The 25,000-nt window shown below is 46.1% G+C and overlaps 1 protein-coding gene across 1 annotated transcript in view; it reads right to left on the bottom strand.

Moving 5' to 3' along the window:
* The window catches only part of LOC115115257 (partitioning defective 3 homolog B-like), a 448,345-nt gene that overhangs the window by 13,552 nt on the left and 409,793 nt on the right, over window positions 1-25,000 (bottom strand). The window contains exon 17 of the mRNA XM_065016293.1: window positions 3,852-3,934. Coding sequence (XP_064872365.1) covers window positions 3,852-3,934 — 83 coding nt within the window. The remainder of the gene's footprint in view (window positions 1-3,851; window positions 3,935-25,000) is intronic.

Genomic DNA, 25,000 nt, shown 5'->3' with positions numbered 1-25,000 from the left:
CTTATTACCCCAGCCCTTATTACCCCAAGCCTTATTACCCCAGCCCTTATTACCCCAGCCCTTATTACCCCAGCCCTTATTACCCCAAGCCTTATTACCCCGAAGCCCTTTTTGTGTAAGGCTCAGAGCATAATAACATATCAATAGAAAGGAAAGGAGCACAGAGGTAATTTGATGAGGAAATGGCTTTGAAAAAGTTCACTTCTGCTGACAGTTGGGCTGGGTTTGTTTGGTTCGCTGCTGTGCTGCGGTACTGTGTGTGTGTGTGTGAGAGAGAGAGATATATACAGTATATCAGTGGCTGGCTCACGTTTTAATTTAGCTAGACATCAAAACCCCCTGATACTCGCTCTCTCTCCTTCAACTCTCTCCCTCTCTATCCTCTCTCTTTCAACTCTCTCCCTCTCTCTCTCTCTCTCGCTCTCCTTCAACTCTCTGTCATTCAACTCTCTCCCTCTCTATCCTCTCTCCCTCAACTCTCTCTCCCTCTCATTCTCCTTTAATTCCCTCTCTCACAGGGATGTTTAGCAAGTCCTCTAGCTATGTCTGTGGAAGGTTGGAGGCAACACGGTGCATTCTGGGATGTCAGTATGTTTTCTGGTATCTTTCAGCACCAGACTAACTCTGACCGAGCCAGGCAGGCCTCAAACCCATGACTGCTTCAGCATTCTCACATCTGCCTCCTACTACCATGTTGTGTTGCTACCATGTTATGTTGCTACCATGTTGTGTTGCCACCATATTGTTGTCATGTTGTGTTGCTACCATGTTATGTTGCTACCATGTGGTGTTGCTACCATGTTGCTACCATGTTGTGTTGCTACCATGTTGTGTTGCCACCATATTGTTGTCATGTTGTGTTGCTACCATGTTGTTGTCATGTTGTGTTGCTACGATGCTGTGTTGCTACCATGTTGTTGTCATGTTGTGGCGCTACCATGTTGTGTTGCTACGATGTTGTTGTCATGTTGTGTTGTTACCATGTTGTTGTCATGTTGTGTTGCTACCATGTTGTTGTCATGTTGTGGCGCTACCATGTTGTGTTGCTACCATGTTGTTGTCATGTTGTGTTGTTACCATGTTGTTGTCATGTTGTGTTGCTACCATGTTGTTGTCATGTTGTGTTGCTGCCATGTTGTGTTGCTACCATGTTGTTGTCATGTTGTGTTGTTACCATGTTGTTGTCATGTTGTGTTGCTACCATGTTGTTGTTATTTGTGTTGCTACGATGCTGTGCTGCTACCATGTTGTGTTGCTACCATGTTGTTCTGCTACCATGTTGTGTAGCTACCATATTGTTGTCATGTTGTGTTGCCACCATATTGTTGTCATGTTGTGTTGCTACCATGTTGTTGTCATGTTGTGTTGCTACGATGCTGTGTTGCTACCATGTTGTTGTCATGTTGTGGCGCTACCATGTTGTGTTGCTACCATGTTGTTGTCATGTTGTGTTGTTACCATGTTGTTGTCATGTTGTGTTGCTACCATGTTGTTGTCATGTTGTGTTGCTGCCATGTTGTTGTCATGTTGTGTTGTTACCATGTTGTTGTCATGTTGTGTTGCTACCATGTTGTTGTTATGTTGTGTTGCTACGATGCTGTGCTGCTACCATGTTGTGTAGCTACCATATTGTTGTCATGCTGTGTTGCTGCCATGTTGTTGTCATGTTGTGTTGCTGCCATGTTGTTGTCATGTTGTGTTGCTACCATGTTGTTGTCATGTTGTGTTGCTACCATGTTGTTGTCATGTTGTGTTGTTACCATGTTGTGTTGCTACCATGTTGTTGTCATGTTGTGTTGCTGCCATGTTGTTATCATGTTGTGTTGCTACCATGTTGTTGTCATGTTGTGTTGCTACCATGTTGTTGTCATGTTGTGTTGCTGCCATGTTGTTGTCATGTTGTGTTGCTACCATGTTGTGTTGCTACCATATTGTTGTCATGTTGTGTTGCTGCCATGTTGTTGTCATGTTGTGTTGCTACCATGTTGTGTTGCTACCATGTTGTTGTCTTAGGTCTCTCGTGATGTGTGTTTTGTCCTATATCTTTTATTCCATTCATTAAAATGTTTAATCCCAGCCCTCGTCCCCGTAGGGGGCCTTTTTCCTTTTGGTAGGCCGTCATTGTAAATAAGAATTAGTCCTTAACTGACTTGCCTAGTTAAATAAAGGTTACATGAAATAAATACAATTTAAAATACACCGTGACAGAAACACCAATAGCTCACCGCACAGGGTAGGGATGTGCACGGGAATTCAAACATCCAATCAGACGGTAGTATTTGAATACTTGTGTGAGGAGTAATTTTAACAACTAAAAAGTATTTGTCTAAAATATAATAAAATAAATATTCATGTGACATTGTTACATACAAGGATATACCATGACAGGTCAAATTATTAATGGAATAAAACAAAACTTTTCAAAGTCGTTTTCTTTTTTTTTTTTTTTAAATGACCGACGCCTCATAAAAAGACCGGTAGCCAATCGGTAACCTTCACGCGTAGCTTGTTGTTTATTTTGGCCAATCAAAGAGACAAAGAGGTTCAACGTGTAGCCAAGTGGAGTGAGAAGTTCACTTAACGCAAAATGGAATTAAATGAGCGAATTAAAAGTTAGCGAAATGAGAAGACGCAGGCTACAACCAAACAACCAACAGGCGGGCTGTGGTTTCATCTGAATGGGTTTGGGGGAGAAAGCACAGTTAGCCTAGCTAGCTATAGCTGGCTAGCTTCTCTAAGCTACTCCAGTCAAGACAGGCACTGTTATACGGGATGATAAACATCACTGTGGCTGCTATAAATTAGATAGTCCTGACGACTGTAGCCAAGTCTCCTTGTCTGTTCACACACCAGCAACTGCAGCCGTCTCTCCCTCGTTCAGCAGAGCTCAGGTTAAAAACCTATGTTTAAAATAAAAAAACGCATTTAACCGACATGAAAAAAAAACTACGTATGATACTTATTTGAATAGTGAAATAATTCAAACGCCCATCCCTAATATAGAGACGCGGAGGGGCATTTGGGACTCGGGTCCACTGTTGATCTTTACCACGTTGTTTTACTCAGCACTGGGTGTGAACATAGAAACAGATACCATGTCTGGGATGGAGCAGAGCACAAAGTTGTTGTTTGCTTGGGTTGCTGTGGTTGGTTGCACACAGCAAACACAATGCACAGAGGAGGGGGGTGGGAGGGGGGGGGGGCAGAGGGAAAGGGAGAGAGAGAGGGAGAGAGAGGCAGACGGAGAGAGAAAGAGGACGAGGGGGAGAGATAGAGAGAGGACGAGGAGGAGAGAGAGGGCCAGGGCTGTGTGTATAACCCTCTCTCTGGACTGTGTTGGGAGCTGCTGTGAGGGCAGATATCAGGTTACACCTCCCGTCTGTGTCCCCGTCTCCAGGGACAGGATCAGGTGGATTCCCTCGATGAGAGGGCCTCACAAGGCAGACACTCCAGATTTAATTATAAGCTTTAAAGAGGATTATTAAGCACTCGGAGCCGGGCGGAAAGACACGGCGCAGGGAGGAGGAGAGGAGAGAGGGAGGAGAAGGAAGAGGCACCCCCTTCTACTGATGCTCTGACCGTTTAGTCAAGGTAAGGGGGAGGGGAGGAGTGGGGAGGGGAGGAGTGGGGAGAGGGAGGAGAAGGAAGAGGCACCCCCTTCTACTGATGCTCTGACCGTTTAGTCAAGGTAAGGGGGAGGGGAGGAGGGGAGGAGTGGGGAGAGGGAGGAGAAGGAAGAGGCACCCCCTTCTACTGATGCTCTGACCGTTTAGTCAAGGTAAGGGGGAGGGGAGGAGGAAAGAGGAGTGGGAAGACAGCGAGAGACAGAGACCAGAGAGAGATGTATTTACCTGGGCAAGGAAGCATACTGTCGCTCCACCTCTTCGTAGCGTGGAGCTAGACGATGATCAGGCCCAGGTCCAGCCACTCTCACCTGTCACCAAGGAGAAGAGAGAGAGAGACAGAGAGAGAGACAGAGAGAAAGAGAGAGGACACTGGGTCAGTAAGTGGGTGAAGTTACACACAGTCTCCACCGTAGCCTCTAGGTGTCATACAATTACTCCATGGGTCACTAGGAGATTGTCACTCAATGCTGAGACAGCTCCTTACTCAGATGGCTAACTAGCTAGCTCAGGGGTCTGTAATCAGGGAGTTGGAGAAGGGAAAGGAGAGACAGGGGCTCAGTAAACCTGGTTATTGGGGATTTAAAGTTTTAGCCCCATGAGATCGGGCGGAGGGGTGCAGGCTCTCCATCCCAGATGATGTTGGTAAAAACTGGAAGGAGGCGACTAAGTCGCCCTAACTCACGTCTCATACCACCCCTAGCCCCGTCTCCACCCCTAGCCCCGTCTCCACACCTAGCCCCGTCTCCAAACCTAACCCCTAGCCCCATCTCCAAACTTAACCCCCAGCCCCATCTCCAAACCTAACCCCTAGCCCCATCTCCAAACCTAACCCCTAGCCCCATCTCCAAACCTAACCCCTAGCCCCGTCTCCAAACCTAACCCCCAGCCCTATCTCCAAACCTAACCCCCAGCCCCATCTCCAAACCTAACCCCTAGCCCCATCTCCAAACCTAGCCCTGTCTCCAAACCTCATCTCCAAACCTAAACCCCAGCCCCATCTCCAAACCTAACCCCATCTCCATACCTAACTCCTAGCCCCATTACTAGCCCTTACCACCAGCCCCATCTCCAAACCTAACCCCTAGCCATATCCACCCCTAATCCCCAGCCCCATCTCCAAACCTAACCCCTAGCCATCTCCAAACCTAACCCTTAACCCCATCTCCAAACCTAACCCCCAGCCCCATCTCCAAACCTAACCCCTAGACCCATTACTAGCCCTAACCCCTATCCCCATCTCCAAACCTAACCCCTAGCACCGTCTCCAAACCTAACCCCTATCCCCATCTCCAAACCTAACCCCTAGCACCGTCTCCAAACCTAACCCCTACCCCCATCTCCACCCCTAACCCCTAGCCCCGTCTCCAAACCTAACCCCTAGACCCATCTCCAAACCTAACCCCTAGAACCGTCTCCAAACATAACTCCTATCCCCATCTCCACCACTAACCCCCAGCCCCATCTCCAAACCTAACCCCTAGACCCATTACTAGCCCTAACCCCTAGCCCCATCTCCAAACCTAACCCCTAGCCGCATTACTAGCCCTAACCCCTAGCCCCATCTCCAAACCTAACCCCTAGCCCCATCTCCAAACCTAACCCCAGCCCCATCTCCAAACCTAACCCCTAGCCCCATCTCCAAACCTAACCCCTAGCCCCATCTCCAAACCTAACCCTAGCCCCATCTCCAAACCTAACCCCTAGCCCCATCTCCAAACCTAACCCCCAGCCCCATCTCCAAACCCTAGCCCCAGCCCCATCTCCAAACCTAACCCCTAGCCCTAACCCCTAGCCCCATTACTAGCCCTAACCCCTATCCCCATTACTAGCCCTAACCCCTAGCCCCATTACTAGCCCTAATCCCCAGCCCCACCTCCAAACCTAAATCCTAGCCCCATTACTAGCCCTAACTCCCAGCCCCATCTCCAAACCTAACACCCAGCCCCATCTCCAAACCTAACACCCATCTCCAAACCTAACCCCTAGACCCATTACTAGCTCTAACCCTAGCCCCATCTCCAAACCTAACCCCTAGCCCCATTACTAGCCCTAACCCCTAGCCCCGTCTCCAAACCTAACCCCCAGCCCCATCTCCAAACCTAACCCCATCACTAGCCCTAACCCCCAGCCCCGTCTCCAAACCTAACTCCTAGCCCCATCACTAGCCCTAACCCCCAGCCCCATCTCCAAACCTAACCCCATTACTAGCCCTAAGCCCCATCTCCAAACCTAACCCCATTACTAGCCCTATCCCCTAGCCCCATCTCCAAACCTAACCCCTAGCCCCATTACTAGCCCTAGCCCCCCAGCCCCATCTCCAAACCTAATCCCCAGCCCCATCTCCAAACCTAATCCTTAGCCCTGTCTCCAAACCTAACCACCATCTCCAAACCTAACCCCCAGCCCCGTCTCCAAACCTAACCCCTAGCCCCATCACTAGCCCTAACCCCCAGCCCCATCTCCAAACCTAATCCCTAGCCCCATCACTAGCCCTAACCCCTAGCCCCATCACTAGCCCTAACCCCTAGCCCCATCACTAGCCCTAACCCCTAGCCCCATCACTAGCCCTTATCCCTAGCCCCGTCTCCAAACCTAATCCCTAGCCCCATTACTAGCCCTAACCCCTAGCCCCGTCTCCAAACCTAACCCCGTCTCCAAACCTAACCCCCAGCCCCGTCTCCAAACCTAACCCCTAGCCCCGTCTCCAAACCTAACCCCCAGCCCCGTCTCCAAACCTAACCCCGTCTCCAAACCTAACCCCCAGCCCCGTCTCCAAACCTAACCCCCAGCCCCGTCTCCAAACCTAACCCTTAGCCCAGTCTCCAAACCTAATCCCTAGCCCCGTACTATCCCTAACCCCCAGCCCCATCTCCAAACCTAATCCCTAGCCCCGTACTATCCCTAACCCCTAGCCCCATTACTAGCCCTAACCCCGGTCTCATCTCCTGACATAGGAAGAGGCAGATTAAGTGAGCCGTATTACATTTGCAGCTAGATGAGTAATTTAAGAGAGAAGAGCTTATCCTCTCTACCATTCAACACTGTTTCTGGTTTCTACAGATCTTAGCCTCCTTCACAGCAACACGGTTTGTTCACATCATCATATTTCTCTAATGTACATCACATTCAAGCTGCCATTCAGGTTGAAATTATAAAGACTCCTTTTCACCCCACTAAGAGGATAGAGTGATAGAAGTTTGAGAGAGAAAGTGAAGAAGAAAGGGAGAGAGAGAGAGAGAGAGAGGGAGGGAGAGAGAGAGTGGGAGAGAGACAGAGAGGGAGGGAGAGAGAGATGGAGAGAGAGAGATGGAGAGAGGGAGTGAGAGAGAGAAAGATGGAGAGAGTGAGAGAGTGTGGGGAGAGAGAGAGAGAGGGAGGGAGAGAGAGAGACAGAGGGAGGGAGAGAGACAGAGAGGGAGGGAGGGAGAGAGTGAGAGAGTGTGGGGGAGAGAGAGAGAGGGAGGGAGAGAGAGATGGAGAGAGATGGAGAGGGAGTGAGAGAGACGGAGGGAGGGAGAGAGACAGAGAGGGAGGGAGAGAGAGAGAGAGATGGAGAGAGTGAGGGGGAGAGAGAGAGAGAGAGAGAGAGGGAGGGAGAGAGACAGAGGGAGAGAGACAGAGGGAGGGAGAGAGACAGAGAGGGAGGGAGAGAGAGAGAGAGATGGAGAGAGTGAGAGAGTGTGGGGGAGAGAGAGGAGAACTTCATGCAGAGACACACAGCTAGCGATCTGAGTTGATACATTATAAACCCTGACACATAATCCAATGCAGAAATGATTCCAGTACATTTAGCAGAGTCCCTGACAGATGAAGGTTGGAACCATTATGGAAATCCAGCTCCTCTTTTCCGGGGGCCAGTATGAGAGGAATAGTCTCATCAGCCTCAATGAGCAGGTTTTTAAATATATGCTCCCTGCTCTGCCACCTCTCTCTCACACAGACTCATAATGGCACCTGCAGGAATATAAAGTGCTGTTTTTCCTGACCGTTTAAAAAAAAAACTGAAATGTCTTTACTGCTCTTATATCTCTGAGACACCACATTACCTAGCCCCGGGAAAGGGAGATGAGAAGGGTTGACAGATGGAATGGGAGATGAGGAGACAGGTTGAGAGATGGAATGGGAGATGAGGAGAAGGGTTGACAGATGGAATGGGAGATGAGGAGAAGGGTTGACAGATGGAATGGGAGATGAGGAGACAGGTTGACAGATGGAATGGGAGATGAGGAGAGGGGTTGACAGATGGAATGGGAGATGAGGAGACAGGTTGACAGATGGAATGGGAGATGAGGAGACAGGTTGACTGATGGAATGGGAGATGAGGAGACAGGTTGACTGATGGAATGGGGAATTGACTGAGAATGGGAGATGAGGAGAGGGGTTGACAGATGGAATGGGAGATGAGGAGACAGGTTGACAGATGGAATGGGAGATGAGGAGACAGGTTCACTGATGGAATGGGAGATGAGGAGACAGGTTGACTGATGGAATGGGAGATGAGGAGAGGGGTTGACAGATGGAATGGGAGATGAGGAGACAGGTTGAGAGATGGAATGGGAGACGAGGAGAAGGGTTGACTGATGGAATGGGAGATGAGGAGAGGGGTTGACAGATGGAATGGGAGATGAGGAGACAGGATGACAGATGGAATGGGAGACGAGGAGAAGGGTTGACAGATGGAATGGGAGATGAGGAGACAGGTTGACAGATGGAATGGGAGATGAGGAGACAGGTTGACAGATGGAATGGGAGATGAGGAGACAGATGGAATGGGAGATGAGGAGACAGGTTGACAGATGGAATGGGAGATGAGGAGAAGGGTTGACAGATGGAATGGGAGACAGGTTGACAGATGGAATGGGAGATGAGGAGACAGGTGGACAGATGGAATGGGAGATGAGGAGACAGGTTGACAGATGGAATGGGAGATGAGGAGACAGGTTGACAGATGGAATGGGAGATGAGGAGACAGGTTGAGAGATGGAATGGGAGATGAGGAGACAGGTTGACAGATGGAATAGGAGATGAGGAGACAGGTTGAGAGATGGAATGGGAGATGAGGAGACAGGTTGACATATGGAATGGGAGATGAGGAGACAGGTTGACAGATGGAATGGGAGATGAGGAGAGGGGTTGACAGATGGAATGGGAGATGAGGAGACAGATGGAATGGGAGATGAGGAGACAGGTTGACAGATGGAATGGGAGATGAGGAGACAGGTTGACAGATGGAATGGGAGATGAGGAGACAGGTTCACAGATGGAATGGGAGATGAGGAGACAGGTTGACAGATGGAATGGGAGATGAGGAGACAGGTTGACAGATGGAATGGGAGATGAGGAGACAGGTTGACTGATGGAATGGGAGATGAGGAGAGGGGTTGACAGATGGAATGGGAGATGAGGAGACAGGTTGACAGATGGAATGGGAGATGAGGAGACAGATGGAATGGGAGATGAGGAGACAGATGGAATGGGAGATGAGGAGACAGGTTGACAGATGGAATAGGAGATGAGGAGACAGGTTGAGAGATGGAATGGGAGATGAGGAGACAGATGGAATGGGAGATGAGGAGACAGATGGAATGGGAGATGAGGAGACAGATGGAATGGGAGATGAGGAGAAGGGTTGACAGATGGAATGGGAGATGAGGAGACAGATGGAATGGGAGATGAGGAGACAGGATGACAGATGGAATGGGAGATGAGGAGAAGGGTTGACAGATGGAATGGGAGATGAGGAGACAGGTGGAATGGGAGATGAGGAGACAGGTTGACAGATGGAATGGGAGATGAGGAGACAGGTTGACAGATGGAATGGGAGATGAGGAGACAGGTTGACAGATGGAATTGGAGACGAGGAGACAGGTTGACAGATGGAATGGGAGATGAGGAGAAGGGTTGACAGATGGAATGGGAGATGAGGAGACAGGTTGACAGATGGAATGGGAGATGAGGAGACAGGTTGACAGATGGAATGGGAGATGAGGAGACAGGTTGACAGATGGAATGGGAGATGAGAAGAAGGGTTGACAGATGGAATGGGAGATGAGAGGAAGGGTTGACAGATGGAATGGGAGATGAGGAGACAGGTTGACAGATGGAATGGGAGATGAGGAGACAGATGGAATGGGAGATGAGGAGACAGGTTGACAGATGGAATGGGAGATGAGGAGAAGGGTTGACAAATGGAATGGGAGATGAGGAGACAGGTTGACAGATGGAATGGAAGATGAGGAGACAGATGGAATGGGAGATGAGGAGAAGGTTTGAGAGATGGAATGGGAGATGAGGAGAGGGGTTGACAGATGGAATGGGAGATGAGAGGAAGGGTTGACAGATGGAATGGGAGATGAGGAGACAGGTTGACAGATGGAATGGGAGATGAGGAGACAGATGGAATGGGAGATGAGGAGACAGGTTGACAGATGGAATGGGAGATGAGGAGAAGGGTTGACAGATGGAATGGGAGATGAGGAGACAGGTTGACAGATGGAATGGGAGATGAGGAGACAGGTTGACAGATGGAATGGGAGATGAGGAGACAGGTTGACAGATGGAATGGGAGATGAGGAGACAGGTTGACAGATGGAATGGGAGATGAGGAGAAGGGTTGACAGATGGAATGGGAGATGAGGAGACAGATGGAATGGGAGATGAGGAGACAGGTTGACAGATGGAATGGGAGATGAGGAGACAGGTTGACAGATGGGTTGACAGATGGAATGGGAGATGAGGAGACAGGTTGACAGATGGAATGGGAGATGAGGAGACAGGTTGACAGATGGAATGGGAGATGAGGAGACAGGTTGAGAGATGGAATGGGAGATGAGGAGACAGATGGAATGGGAGATGAGGAGACAGTTTGACAGATGGAATGGGAGATGAGGAGACAGGTTGACAGATGGAATGGGAGATGAGGAGAAGGGTTGACAGATGGAATGGGAGACGAGGAGAAGGGTTGACAGATGGAATGGGAGATGAGGAGACAGGTTGAGAGATGGAATGGGAGATGAGGAGACAGGTTGACAGATGGAATGGGAGATGAGGAGAAGGGTTGACAGATGGAATGGGAGATGAGGAGACAGATGGAATGGGAGATGAGGAGACAGGTTGACAGATGGAATGGGAGATGAGGAGAAGGGTTGACAGATGGAATGGGAGATGAGGAGAGGGGTTGACAGATGGAATGGGAGACGAGGAGACAGGTTGACAGATGGAATGGGAGACGAGGAGACAGGTTGACAGATGGAATGGGAGATGAGGAGACAGGTTGACAGATGGAATGGGAGATGAGGAGAGGGGTTGACAGATGGAATGGGAGATGAGGAGAAGGGTTGACAGATGGAATGGGAGATGAGGAGAAGGGTTGACAGATGGAATGGGAGATGAGGAGACAGATGGAATGGGAGATGAGGAGAGGGGTTGACAGATGGAATGGGAGATGAGGAGAAGGGTTGACAGATGGAATAGGAGATGAGGAGAAGGGTTGACAGATGGAATGGGAGATGAGGAGACAGGTTGACAGATGGAATGGGAGATGAGGAGAGGGGTTGACAGATGGAATGGGAGATGAGGAGAAGGGTTGACAGATGGAATGGGAGATGAGGAGAAGGGTTGACAGATGGAATTGGAGATGAGGAGACAGATGGAATGGGAGATGAGGAGAGGGGTTGACAGATGGAATGGGAGATGAGGAGAAGGGTTGACAGATGGAATAGGAGATGAGGAGAAGGGTTGACAGATGGAATGGGAGATGAGGAGACAGATGGAATGGGAGATGAGGAGAGGGTTTGACAGATGGAATGGGAGATGAGGAGAAGGGTTGACAGATGGAATGGGAGATGAGGAGAGGGGTTGACAGATGGAATGGGAGATGAGGAGAAGGGTTGACAGATGGAATAGGAGATGAGGAGACAGGTTGACAGATGGAATGGGAGATGAGGAGACAGGTTGACAGATGGAATGGGAGATGAGGAGACAGGTTGACAGATGGAATGGGAGATGAGGAGACAGGTTGACAGATGGAATGGGAGATGAGGAGAAGGGTTGACAGATGGAATGGGAGATGAGGAGAAGGGTTAACAGATGGGTCCAGGCAAGATAGTGTTGGTAGAATTGATTCTAAATGAGATGGTAAGTGAATGTCCACGGGTCTGTCTGTCTGTCTGTCTGTCATTTCTGTTCAATCTCTCTTTCTGTCAGATGGTTGTTGTAACTATAGATCAGTTTGACATAGATAGGTAGAGATGGTCCTGTTGTAACTATAGATCAGTTTGACATAGATAGGTAGAGATGGTCCTGTTGTAACTATAGATCAGTTTGACATAGATAGGTAGAGATGGACCGGTTGTAACTATAGATCAGTTTGACATAGATAGGTAGAGATGGACCTATTGAAACTATAGATCAGTTTGACATAGATAGGTAGAGATGGTCCTGTTGTAACTATAGATCAGTTTGACATAGATAGGTAGAGATGGACCGGTTGTAACTATAGATCAGTTTGACATAGATAAGTAGAGATGGACCTGTTGTAACTATAGATCAGTTTGACATAGATAGGTAGAGATGGTCCTGTTGTAACTATAGATCAGTTTGACATAGATAGGTAGAGATGGACCTGTTTTAACTATAGATCAGTTTGACATAGATAGGTATAGATGGACCTGTTCTAACTATAGATCAGTTTGACATAGATAGGTATAGATGGTCCTGTTGTAACTATAGATCAGTTTGACATAGATAGGTAGAGATGGTCCTGTTGTAACTATAGATCAGTTTGACATAGATAGGTAGAGATGGTCCTGTTGTAACTATAGATCAGTTTGACATAGATAGGTAGAGATGGTCCTGTTGTAACTACAGATCTCAGAAGCTCTACCTCTCTACATCCCACTCCACTGATCCAAATGATTGTTATTCATTTACTTAATTATGTCTCAAGAAACTGTAACCTCTCTCCCTTCACCCGTCTCATCCCTCACTCCCCTCACCCCTCTCACCCTTCTCATCCCTCACCCTCTCTCCCCTCCCTCCTCTCATCCCTCTCTCCTCTCATCCCTCTCTCCCTTCTCATCCCTCACCCGTCTCATCCCTTTACCCCTCCCTCCTCTCATCCCTCTCTCCCCTCCCTCCTCTCTCCCTTCTCATCCCTTTACCCTAGATCAGTTTCTCCCTCTCCCCTCACCCCTCTCTTCCCTCACCCCTCTCTCATCATCTCTCCTCATCCCTCTATCTCCTCTCATGCCTCTCTCCCCTCACCCCTCTCTGCTCTCATCCCTCACCCCTCTCTCCTCATCCCTCTCTCCCCTCATCCCTCTCTGCTCTCATCCCTCTCTCCCCTCATCCCTCTCTGCTCTCATCCCTCTCTCTCCTCATCCCTCTCTCCCCTCATCCCTCTCTGCTCTCATCCCTCTCCCCCTCATCCCTCTCTCTCCTCATCCCTCTCCCCCTCATCCCTCTCTCTCCTCATCCCCCCTCTCTCCTCATCCCTCTCCCCCTCATCCCTCTCTGCTCTCATCCCTCTATCCCCTCATCACTCTCTCCTCATCCGTCTCTGCTCTCATCCCTCTCTCCCTCATCCCTCTCACTCCTCATCCCTCTCTGCTCTCATCCCTCTCCCCCCCATCCCTCTCTCTCCCTTCATCCCTCTCTCCCCTCATCCCTCTCTGCTCTCATCCCTCTCTCTCCTCATCCCTCTCTGCTCTCATCCCTCTCCCCCATCCCTCTCTCTCCCTTCATCCCTCTCTCCCCTCTCCCCCCTCACCCCCCTCTCTTCCCTCACCCCTCTCTCCTCATCCCTATCTCCTCTCATCCCTCGCTGCTCTCATCCCTCTCCACCCTCATCCCTCTCTCTCCCCATCCCTCTCCCCCCTCATCCCTCTCTCCCCTCATCCCTCTCCCCTCTCATCCCTCTCTGCTCTCATCCCTCTCTCCCTTCATCCCTCTCTCCCCTCTCATCCCCACAAACTGTAATAATTAGACCAATGGGAATTATCACAGGCTGATCACTATGGTGACATGACCTTAGACCAGAGGGTGAAACCAGAAGAGATGAACACGTCACATGCGTGTAATTTATGATAATCCTCTGTAACGTGACAGGTTCACAGTACTTCTAAATACGAAGATACCAAATGGTCAGTTAATGATTTCTGAACTAAAAGTGGATTTGAAATAGAGTTTATTTGTGTTTTGGTGAACCTTCATTTATCCAGGTTAAGTCTCCTTAAGATAAAATCTATTTTTCAAGAGACCTGGTCCAACCAAGACCGCAGCAGAGGAGAACAATGTTCCAGAAATAACAACAGACATAACAACATAACAACAGACATAACAACAGACATAACAACAGACACAACAACAGACATAACAACAGACATAACAACAGACATAACAACAGACATAACAACAGACACAACAACAGACATAACAGACATAACAACAGACATAACAACATAACAACAGACATAACAACAGACATAACAACATAACAACAGACACAACAACAGACATAACAACAGACATAACAACAGACATAACAACAGACATAACAACAGACACAACAACAGACACAACAACAGACATAACAGACATAACAACAGACATAACAACATAACAACAGACATAACAACATAACAACAGACATAACAACAGACACAACAACAGACATAACAACAGACATAACAACAGACACAACAACAGACACAACAACAGACATAACAACAGACACAACAACAGACATAACAACAGACATGACAACAGACACAACAACAGACACAACAACAGACATAACAACAGACATGACAACAGACATAACAACAGACATGACAACAGACATAACAACAGACATGACAACAGACATAACAACAGACATAACAACATAACAACATAACAACAGACATAACAACAGACATGACAACAGACATAACAACATACATGACAACAGACATAACAACAGACATAACAACAGACATGACAACAGACATAACAACAGACATGACAACAGACATAACAACAGACATAACAACAGACATGACAACAGACATAACAACAGACATGACAACATAACAACATAACAACAGACATAACAACAGACATGACAACAGACATAACAACATACATGACAACAGACATAACAACAGACATAACAACAGACATGACAACAGACATAACAACAGACATGACAACAGACATAACAACAGACATAACAACAGACATGACAACAGACATAACAACAGACATAACAACAGACATAACAACAGACATGACAACAGACATAACAACATACATGACAACAGACATAACAACAGACATAACAACAGACATGACAACAGACATAACAACAGACATGACAACAGACATGACAACAGACATAACAACAGACATGACAACAGACACGACAACAGACACGACAACAGACACGACAACATACATAACAACAGACACAACAACATGACAACAGACATAACAACAGACATAACAACAGACATAACAACATAACAACAGACATGACAACAGACATTACAACAGACATAACAACAGAATTCACCATAAACAAATTATCTGTCGTAGACACGCTACAATTACAGACATAGACCAGCGTCACATAGACAAAAAAATATATTATATGTACCAACACATCAAGTCCTAATGACAATCACATTCCTCAGAAACATGTGAGAAGCTCTATGTTAATCAAGGGGTTTTGCAAATGTAACATCAGTAGGGTAGTGAGAGGAAAAAGGGGGGAAGAGGTATTTATGACTGTCATAAACCTACCCTGAGGCCAACGTCATGACACATGTTCAGCAGATGTTATTGCAGGTGTAGCTAAATGCTTGTGTTTCTAGCTCCAACAGTGCAGTAATATCTAGCTAAATGCTTGTGTTTCTAGCTCCAATAGTGCAGTAATATCTAGCTAAATGCTTGTGTTCCTCCCAGCTCCAACAGTAGTATCTAACTAAATGCTTGTGTTCCTCCCAGCTCCAACAGTGCAGTAATATCTAACTAAATGCTTGTGTTCCTCCCAGCTCCAACAGTGCAGTAGTATCTAACTAAATGCTTGTGTTTCTAGCTCCAACAGTGCAGTAGTATCTAACTAAATGCTTGTGTTTCTAGCTCCAACAGTGCAGTCATATCTAACTAAATGCTTGTGTTTCTACCTCCAACAGTGCAGTAATATCTAACTAAATGCTTGTGTTCCCAGCTCCAACAGTAGTATCTAACTAAATGCTTGTGTTTCTAGCTCCAACAGTGCAGTAATATCTAACTAAATGCTTGTGTTCGTAGCTCCAACAGTGCAGTAATATCTAACTAAATGCTTGTGTTTCTAGCTCCAACAGTGCAGTAATATCTAACTAAATGCTTGTGTTTCTAGCTCCAACAGTGCAGTCATATCTAACTAAATGCTTGTGTTTCTACCTCCAACAGTGCAGTAATATCTAACTAAATGCTTGTGTTTCTAGCTCCAACAGTGCAGTAATATCTAACTAAATGCTTGTGTTCCCAGCTCCAACAGTAGTATCTAACTAAATGCTTGTGTTTCTAGCTCCAACAGTGCAGTAGTATCTAACTAAATGCTTGTGTTTCTAGCTCCAATAGTGCAGTAATATCTAACTAAATGCTTGTGTTCCTAGCTCCAACAGTGCAGTAGTATCTAACTAAATGCTTGTGTTTCTAGCTCCAACAGTAGTATCTAACTAAATGCTTGTGTTTCTAGCTCCAACAGTGCAGTAATATCTAACTAAATGCTTGTGTTTCTAGCTCCAACAGTAGTATCTAACTAAATGCTTGTGTTTCTAGCTCCAACAGTAGTATCTAACTAAATGCTTGTGTTTCTAGCTCCAACAGTGCAGTAATATCTAACTAAATGCTTGTGTTCCCAGCTCCAACAGTAGTATCTAACTAAATGCTTGTGTTTCTAGCTTCAACAGTGCAGTAGTATCTAACTAAATGCTTGTGTTTCTAGCTCCAACAGTGCAGTAATATCTAACTAAATGCTTGTGTTTCTAGCTCCAACAGTGCAGTAATATCTAACTAAATGCTTGTGTTCCCAGCTCCAACAGTAGTATCTAACTAAATGCTTGTGTTTCTAGCTCCAACAGTGCAGTAGTATCTAACTAAATGCTTGTGTTTCTAGCTCCAATAGTGCAGTAATATCTAACTAAATGCTTGTGTTCCTAGCTCCAACAGTGCAGTAGTATCTAACTAAATGCTTGTGTTTCTAGCTCCAACAGTAGTATCTAACTAAATGCTTGTGTTTCTAGCTCCAACAGTGCAGTAATATCTAACTAAATGCTTGTGTTCCCAGCTCCAACAGTAGTATCTAACTAAATGCTTGTGTTTCTAGCTCCAACAGTGCAGTAATATCTAACTAAATGCTTGTGTTTCTAGCTCCAACAGTAGTATCTAACTAAATGCTTGTGTTTCTAGCTCCAACAGTGCAGTAATATCTAACTAAATGCTTGTGTTCCCAGCTCCAACAGTAGTATCTAACTAAATGCTTGTGTTTCTAGCTTCAACAGTGCAGTAGTATCTAACTAAATGCTTGTGTTCCTAGCTTCAACAGTGCAGTAGTATCTAACTAAATGCTTGTGTTCCTAGCTCCAACAGTACAGTAATATCTAGCTAAATGCTTGTGTTTCTAGCTCCAACAGTGCAGTAATATCTAACTAAATGCTTGTGTTTATAGCTCCAACAGTGCAGTAGTATCTAACTAAATGCTTGTGTTCCTAGCTCCAACAGTGCAGTAGTATCTAACTAAATGCTTGTGTTCCTAGATCCAACAGTGCAGTAATATCTAACTAAATGCTTGTGTTTCTAGCTCCAACAGTGCAGTAATATCTAACTAAATGCTTGTGTTTCTAGCTCCAACAGTACAGTAGTATCTAACTAAATGCTTGTGTTTCTAGCTCCAACAGTGCAGTCATATCTAACTAAATGCTTGTGTTTCTACCTCCAACAGTGCAGTAATATCTAACTAAATGCTTGTGTTTCTAGCTCCAACAGTGCAGTAATATCTAACTAAATGCTTGTGTTCCCAGCTCCAACAGTGCAGTAATATCTAACTAAATGCTTGTGTTTCTAGCTCCAACAGTGCAGTAATATCTAACTAAATGCTTGTGTTTCTAGCTCCAACAGTGCAGTAATATCTAACTAAATGCTTGTGTTCCCAGCTCCAACAGTACAGTAGTATCTAACTAAATGCTTGTGTTCTTAGCTCCAACAGTACAGTAGTATCTAACTAAATGATTGTGTTTCTAGCTCCAACAGTGCAGTCATATCTAACTAAATGCTTGTGTTTCTAGCTCCAACAGTGCAGTAGTATCTAACTAAATGCTTGTGTTTCTAGCTCCAACAGTGCAGTAGTATCTAACTAAATGCTTGTGTTTCTAGCTCCAATAGTGCAGTAATATCTAACTAAATGCTTGTGTTTCTAGCTCCAACAGTAGTATCTAACTAAATGCTTGTGTTTCTAGCTCCAACAGTGCAGTAATATCTAACTAAATGCTTGTGTTTCTAGCTCCAACAGTGCAGTAATATCTAACTAAATGCTTGTGTTTCTAGCTCCAACAGTGCAGTAATATCTAACTAAATGCTTGTGTTCCCAGCTCCAACAGTAGTATCTAACTAAATGCTTGTGTTTCTAGCTCCAACAGTGCAGTAGTATCTAACTAAATGCTTGTGTTTCTAGCTCCAATAGTGCAGTAATATCTAACTAAATGCTTGTGTTCCTAGCTCCAACAGTGCAGTAGTATCTAACTAAATGCTTGTGTTTCTAGCTCCAACAGTAGTATCTAACTAAATGCTTGTGTTTCTAGCTCCAACAGTGCAGTAATATCTAACTAAATGCTTGTGTTCCCAGCTCCAACAGTAGTATCTAACTAAATGCTTGTGTTTCTAGCTCCAACAGTGCAGTAATATCTAACTAAATGCTTGTGTTTCTAGCTCCAACAGTAGTATCTAACTAAATGCTTGTGTTTCTAGCTCCAACAGTGCAGTAATATCTAACTAAATGCTTGTGTTCCCAGCTCCAACAGTAGTATCTAACTAAATGCTTGTGTTTCTAGCTTCAACAGTGCAGTAGTATCTAACTAAATGCTTGTGTTTCTAGCTCCAACAGTGCAGTAATATCTAACTAAATGCTTGTGTTCCCAGCTCCAACAGTAGTATCTAACTAAATGCTTGTGTTTCTAGCTTCAACAGTGCAGTAGTATCTAACTAAATGCTTGTGTTTCTAGCTCCAACAGTGCAGTAATATCTAACTAAATGCTTGTGTTCCTAGCTCCAACAGTGCAGTAGTATCTAACTAAATGCTTGTGTTCCTAGCTCCAACAGTGCAGTAGTATCTAACTAAATGCTTGTGTTCCTAGATCCAACAGTGCAGTAATATCTAACTAAATGCTTGTGTTTCTAGCTCCAACAGTACAGTAGTATCTAACTAAATGCTTGTGTTTCTAGCTCCAACAGTGCAGTAGTATCTAACTAAATGCTTGTGTTTCTAGCTCCAACAGTGCAGTCATATCTAACTAAATGCTTGTGTTTCTACCTCCAACAGTGCAGTAATATCTAACTAAGTGCTTGTGTTTCTAGCTCCAACAGTGCAGTAATATCTAACTAAATGCTTGTGTTCCCAGCTCCAACAGTGCAGTAATATCTAACTAAATGCTTGTGTTTCTAGCTCCAACAGTGCAGTAATATCTAACTAAATGCTTGTGTTTCTAGCTCCAACAGTGCAGTAATATCTAACTAAATGCTTGTGTTCCCAGCTCCAACAGTACAGTAGTATCTAACTAAATGCTTGTGTTCTTAGCTCCAACAGTACAGTAGTATCTAACTAAATGATTGTGTTTCTAGCTCCAACAGTGCAGTCATATCTAACTAAATGCTTGTGTTTCTAGCTCCAACAGTGCAGTAGTATCTAACTAAATGCTTGTGTTTCTAGCTCCAACAGTGCAGTAGTATCTAACTAAATGCTTGTGTTCCCAGCTCCAACAGTGCAGTAATATCTAACTAAATGCTTGTGTTTCTAGCTCCAACAGTGCAGTAATATCTAACTAAATGCTTGTGTTCCTACTGTAGCTCCAACAGTAATACCTAACTAAATGCTTGTGTTCCTAGCTCCAACAGTGCAGTAGTATCTAACTAAATGCTTGTGTTCCTAGCTCCAACAGTGCAGTAGTATCTAACTAAATGCTTGTGTTTCTAGCTCCAACAGTGCAGTCATATCTAACTAAATGCTTGTGTTCCTAGCTCCAACAGTGCAGTAGTATCTAACTAAATGCTTGTGTTTCTAGCTCCAACAGTGCAGTAATATCTAACTAAATGCTTGTGTTTCTAGCTCCAACAGTAGTATCTAACTAAATGCTTGTGTTTCTAGCTCCAACAGTAGTATCTAACTAAATGCTTGTGTTTCTAGCTCCAACAGTGCAGTAATATCTAACTAAATGCTTGTGTTTCTAGCTCCAACAGTAGTATCTAACTAAATGCTTGTGTTTCTAGCTCCAACAGTGCAGTAGTATCTAACTAAATGCTTGTGTTTCAGCTCCAACAGTAGTATCTAACTAAATGCTTGTGTTCCAACAGTGCAGTAGTATCTAACTAAATGCTTGTGCTAGTAATATCTAACTAAATGCTTGTATTCCTAGCTCCAACAGTGCAGTAGTATCTAACTAAATGCTTGTGTTTCTAGCTCCAACAGTGCAGTCATATCTAACTAAATGCTTGTGTTCCTAGCTCCAACAGTGCAGTAGTATCTAACTAAATGCTTGTGTTTCTAGCTCCAATAGTGCAGTAATATCTAACTAAATGCTTGTGTTTCTAGCTCCAACAGTAGTATCTAACTAAATGCTTGTGTTCGTAGCTCCAACAGTGCAGTAATATCTAACTAAATGCTTGTGTTCCCAGCTCCAACAGTAGTATCTAACTAAATGCTTGTGTTTCTAGCTCCAACAGTACAGTAGTATCTAACTAAATGCTTGTGTTTCTAGCTCCAACAGTGCAGTAATATCTAACTAAATGCTTGTGTTCCTAGCTCCAACAGTGCAGTAGTATCTAACTAAATGCTTGTGTTTCTAGCTCCAACAGTGCAGTAGTATCTAACTAAATGCTTGTGTTACTAGCTCCAACAGTGCAGTAATATCTAACTAAATGCTTGTGTTTCTAGCTCCAACAGTGTAGTAGTATCTAACTAAATGCTTGTGTTCCCAGCTCCAACAGTGCAGTAATATCTAACTAAATGCTTGTGTTCCTAGCTCCAACAGTGCAGTAATATCTAACTAAATGCTTGTGTTCCCAGCTCCAACAGTGCAATAATATCTAACTAAATGCTTGTGTTTCTAGCTCCAACAGTGCAGTAATATCTAACTAAATGCTTGTGTTTCTAGCTCCAACAGTAGTATCTAACTAAATGCTTGTGTTCGTAGCTCCAACAGTGCAGTAATATCTAACTAAATGCTTGTGTTTCTAGCTCCAACAGTAGTATCTAACTAAATGCTTGTGTTCCCAGCTCCAACAGTAGTATCTAACTAAATGCTTGTGTTTCTAGCTCCAACAGTACAGTAGTATCTAACTAAATGCTTGTGTTTCTAGCTCCAACAGTGCAGTAATATCTAACTAAATGCTTGTGTTCCTAGCTCCAACAGTGCAGTAGTATCTAACTAAATGCTTGTGTTTCTAGCTCCAACAGTGTAGTAGTATCTAACTAAATGCTTGTGTTCCCAGCTCCAACAGTGCAGTAATATCTAACTAAATGCTTGTGTTCCTAGCTCCAACAGTGCAGTAATATCTAACTAAATGCTTGTGTTCCCAGCTCCAACAGTGCAATAATATCTAACTAAATGCTTGTGTTTCTAGCTCCAACAGTGCAGTAATATCTAACTAAATGCTTGTGTTTCTAGCTCCAACAGTGTAGTAGTATCTAACTAAATGCTTGTGTTCCTAGCTCCAACAGTGCAGTAGTATCTAACTAAATGCTTGTGTTTCTAGCTCCAACAGTGCAGTAGTATCTAACTAAATGCTTGTGTTTCTAGCTCCAACAGTGCAGTAATATCTAACTAAATGCTTGTGTTTCTAGCTCCAACAGTGCAGTGGTATCTAACTGTCACGCCCTGATCTGTTTCACCTGTCCTTGTGATTGTCTCCACCCACCTCCAGGTGTCGCTTATTTTCCCCAGTGTATTTATCTCTGTGTTTCCTGTCTCTCTGTACCAGTGTATTTATCCCTGTGTTTCCTGTCTCTCTGTACCAGTGTATTTATCCCTGTGTTTCCTGTCTCTCTGTACCAGTGTATTTATCCCTGTGTTTCCTGTCTCTCTGTACCGGTGTATTTATCCCTGTGTTTCCTGTCTCTCTGTACCAGTGTATTTATCCCTGTGTTTCCTGTCTCTCTGTACCAGTGTATTTATCCCTGTGTTTCCTGTCTGTCTGTACCAGTGTATTTATCCCTGTGTTTCCTGTCTCTCTGTACCAGTGTATTTATCCCTGTGTTTCCTGTCTCTCTGTACCAGTGTATTTATCCCTGTGTTTCCTGTCTCTCTGTCCCAGTGTATTTATCCCTGTGTTTCCTGTCTCTCTGTACCAGTGTATTTATCCCTGTGATTCCTGTCTCTCTGTACCAGTGTATTTATCACTGTGTTTCCTGTCTCTCTGTGCCAGTGTATTTATCCCTGTGTTTCCTGTCTCTCTGTACCAGTGTATTTATCCCTGTGTTTCCTGTCTGTCTGTACCAGTGTATTTATCCCTGTGTTTCCTGTCTCTCTGTACCAGTGTATTTATCCCTGTGTTTCCTGTCTCTCTGTACCAGTGTATTTATCCTTGTGTTTCCTGTCTCTCTGTACCAGTGTATTTATCCTTGTGTTTCCTGTCTCTCTGTACCAGTGTATTTATACCTGTGTTTCCTGTCTCTCTGTACCAGTGTATTTATCCCTGTGTTTCCTGTCTCTCTGTACCAGTGTATTTATTCCTCTGTTTCCTGTCTCTCTGTACCAGTGTATTTATCCCTGTGTTTCCTGTCTCTCTGTACCAGTGTATTTATCCCTGTGTTTCCTGTCTCTCTGTACCAGTGTATTTATCCCTGTGTTTCCTGTCTCTCTGTACCAGTGTATTTATCCCTGTGTTTCCTGTCTCTCTGTACCGGTGTATTTATCCCTGTGTTTCCTGTCTCTCTGTACCAGTGTATTTATCCCTGTGTTTCCTGTCTCTCTGTACCAGTCTTGTATGTTTCCAAGTCAACCAGCGTTTTTCCCTTCTCCTGCTTTTTGCTATTCTCCTTTTTCTAGTCCTCCCGGTTTTGAACCTTGCCTGTTCTGTACTGCCTTGACCACGAGCCTGTCTGCCACTCTGCACCTCCTCGACTCTGATCTGGTTGTGACCTTTAACCTGTCCAGGACCATTCTCTTCCCGTCCCCTTTGGATGAATAAACATTGTAAGACTCCAACCATCTGCCTCCTGTGTCTGCATCTGGGTCTCACCTTGTGTCGTGAAATCTAACACAACAATAAACACAAATCTAAAAAAGTTAAACTCAGTAAGTTTGTTGAGTTGATCAGAGTTGGATGTCAACCAGTCTAGGTTCAGATTTAACATCCTGGGATAGTAATAGTATCAACCAGTCTAGGTTCAGGGGGAGGATACCAGGGGGTACCACGCAGGGGGATACCTGTACCACACAGGGGGATACCTGTACCACGCAGGGGGATACCTGTACCACACAGGGGGATACCTGTACCACGCAGGGGGGGATACCTGTACCACACAGGGGGGGACACCTGTACCACGGGGGATACCTGTACCACGCAGGGGGGATACCTGTACCACACAGGGGGGGGATACCTGTACCACGCAGGGGGGATACCTGTACCACGCAGGGGGGGCACAGGGGGATACCTGTACCACGCAGGGGATACCTGGGGATACCTGTACCACACAGGGGGGATACCTGTACCACAGGGGGATACCTGTACCACACAGGGGGATACCTGTACCACGCAGGGGGATACCTGTACCACGCAGGGGGATACCTGTACCACACAGGGGGATACCTGTACCACGCAGGGGGATACCTGTACCACACAGGGGGGATACCTGTACCACGCAGGGGGATACCTGTACCACACAGGGGGATACCTGTACCACGAGGGGGATACCTGTACCACCACCTGTACCACACAGGGGGGATACCTGTACCACGCAGGGGGATACCTGTACCACCACCTGTACCACGCAGGGGGGATACCTGTACCACGCAGGGGGGATACCTGTACCACACAGGGGGGATACCTGTACCACGCAGGGGGATACCTGTACCACACAGGGGGATACCTGTACCACGCAGGGGGGGATACCTGTACCACGCAGGGGGATACCTGTACCACGCAGGGGGATACCTGTACCACAGGGGGATACCTGTACCACGCAGGGGGGGGGATACCTGTACCACGCAGGGGGATACCTGTACCACACAGGGGGATACCTGTACCACGCAGGGGGATACCTGTACCACGCAGGGGGATACCTGTACCACGCAGGGGGGATACCACACAGGGGGATACCTGTACCACTGTACCACGCAGGGGGGGGGATACCTGTACCACACAGGGGGATACCTGTACCACGCAGGGGGGATACCTGTACCACGCAGGGGGATACCTGTACCACGCAGGGGGATACCTGTACCACACAGGGGGATACCTGTACCACGCAGGGGGATACCTGTACCACGCAGGGGGATACCTGTACCCACCTGTACCACGCAGGGGGATACCTGTACCACGCAGGGGGATACCTGTACCACAGGGGGATACCTGTACCACGCAGGGGGGGATACCTGTACCACGCAGGGGGATACCTGTACCACGCAGGGGGGATACCTGTACCACACAGGGGGGATACCTGTACCACGCAGGGGGATACCTGTACCACACAGGGGGATACCTGTACCACGCAGGGGGATACCTGTACCACGCAGGGGGATACCTGTACCACACAGGGGGATACCTGTACCACAGGGGGGATACCTGTACCAGGGGGGATACCTGTACCACGCAGGGGGGATACCTGTACCACACAGGGGGATACCTGTACCACACAGGGGGATACCTGTACCACACAGGGGGATACCTGTACCACACAGGGGGATACCTGTACCACAGGGGGATACCTGTACCACGCAGGGGGGATACCTGTACCACACAGGGGGGATACCTGGGGATACCTGTACCACACAGGGGGGATACCTGTACCACACACACAGGGGGGATACCTGTACCACACAGGGGGGGATACCTGTACCACACAGGGGGGATACCTGGGGGATACCTGTACCACGCAGGGGGGATACCTGTACCACGCAGGGGGGATACCTGTACCA

Source organism: Oncorhynchus nerka, linkage group LG3 (assembly GCF_034236695.1).
Source record: "Oncorhynchus nerka isolate Pitt River linkage group LG3, Oner_Uvic_2.0, whole genome shotgun sequence".
Taxonomy (NCBI): domain Eukaryota; kingdom Metazoa; phylum Chordata; class Actinopteri; order Salmoniformes; family Salmonidae; genus Oncorhynchus; species Oncorhynchus nerka.
The sequence above is the reverse complement of the archived record's forward strand: the minus strand, read 5'-3'. Positions and strand labels throughout refer to the sequence as shown.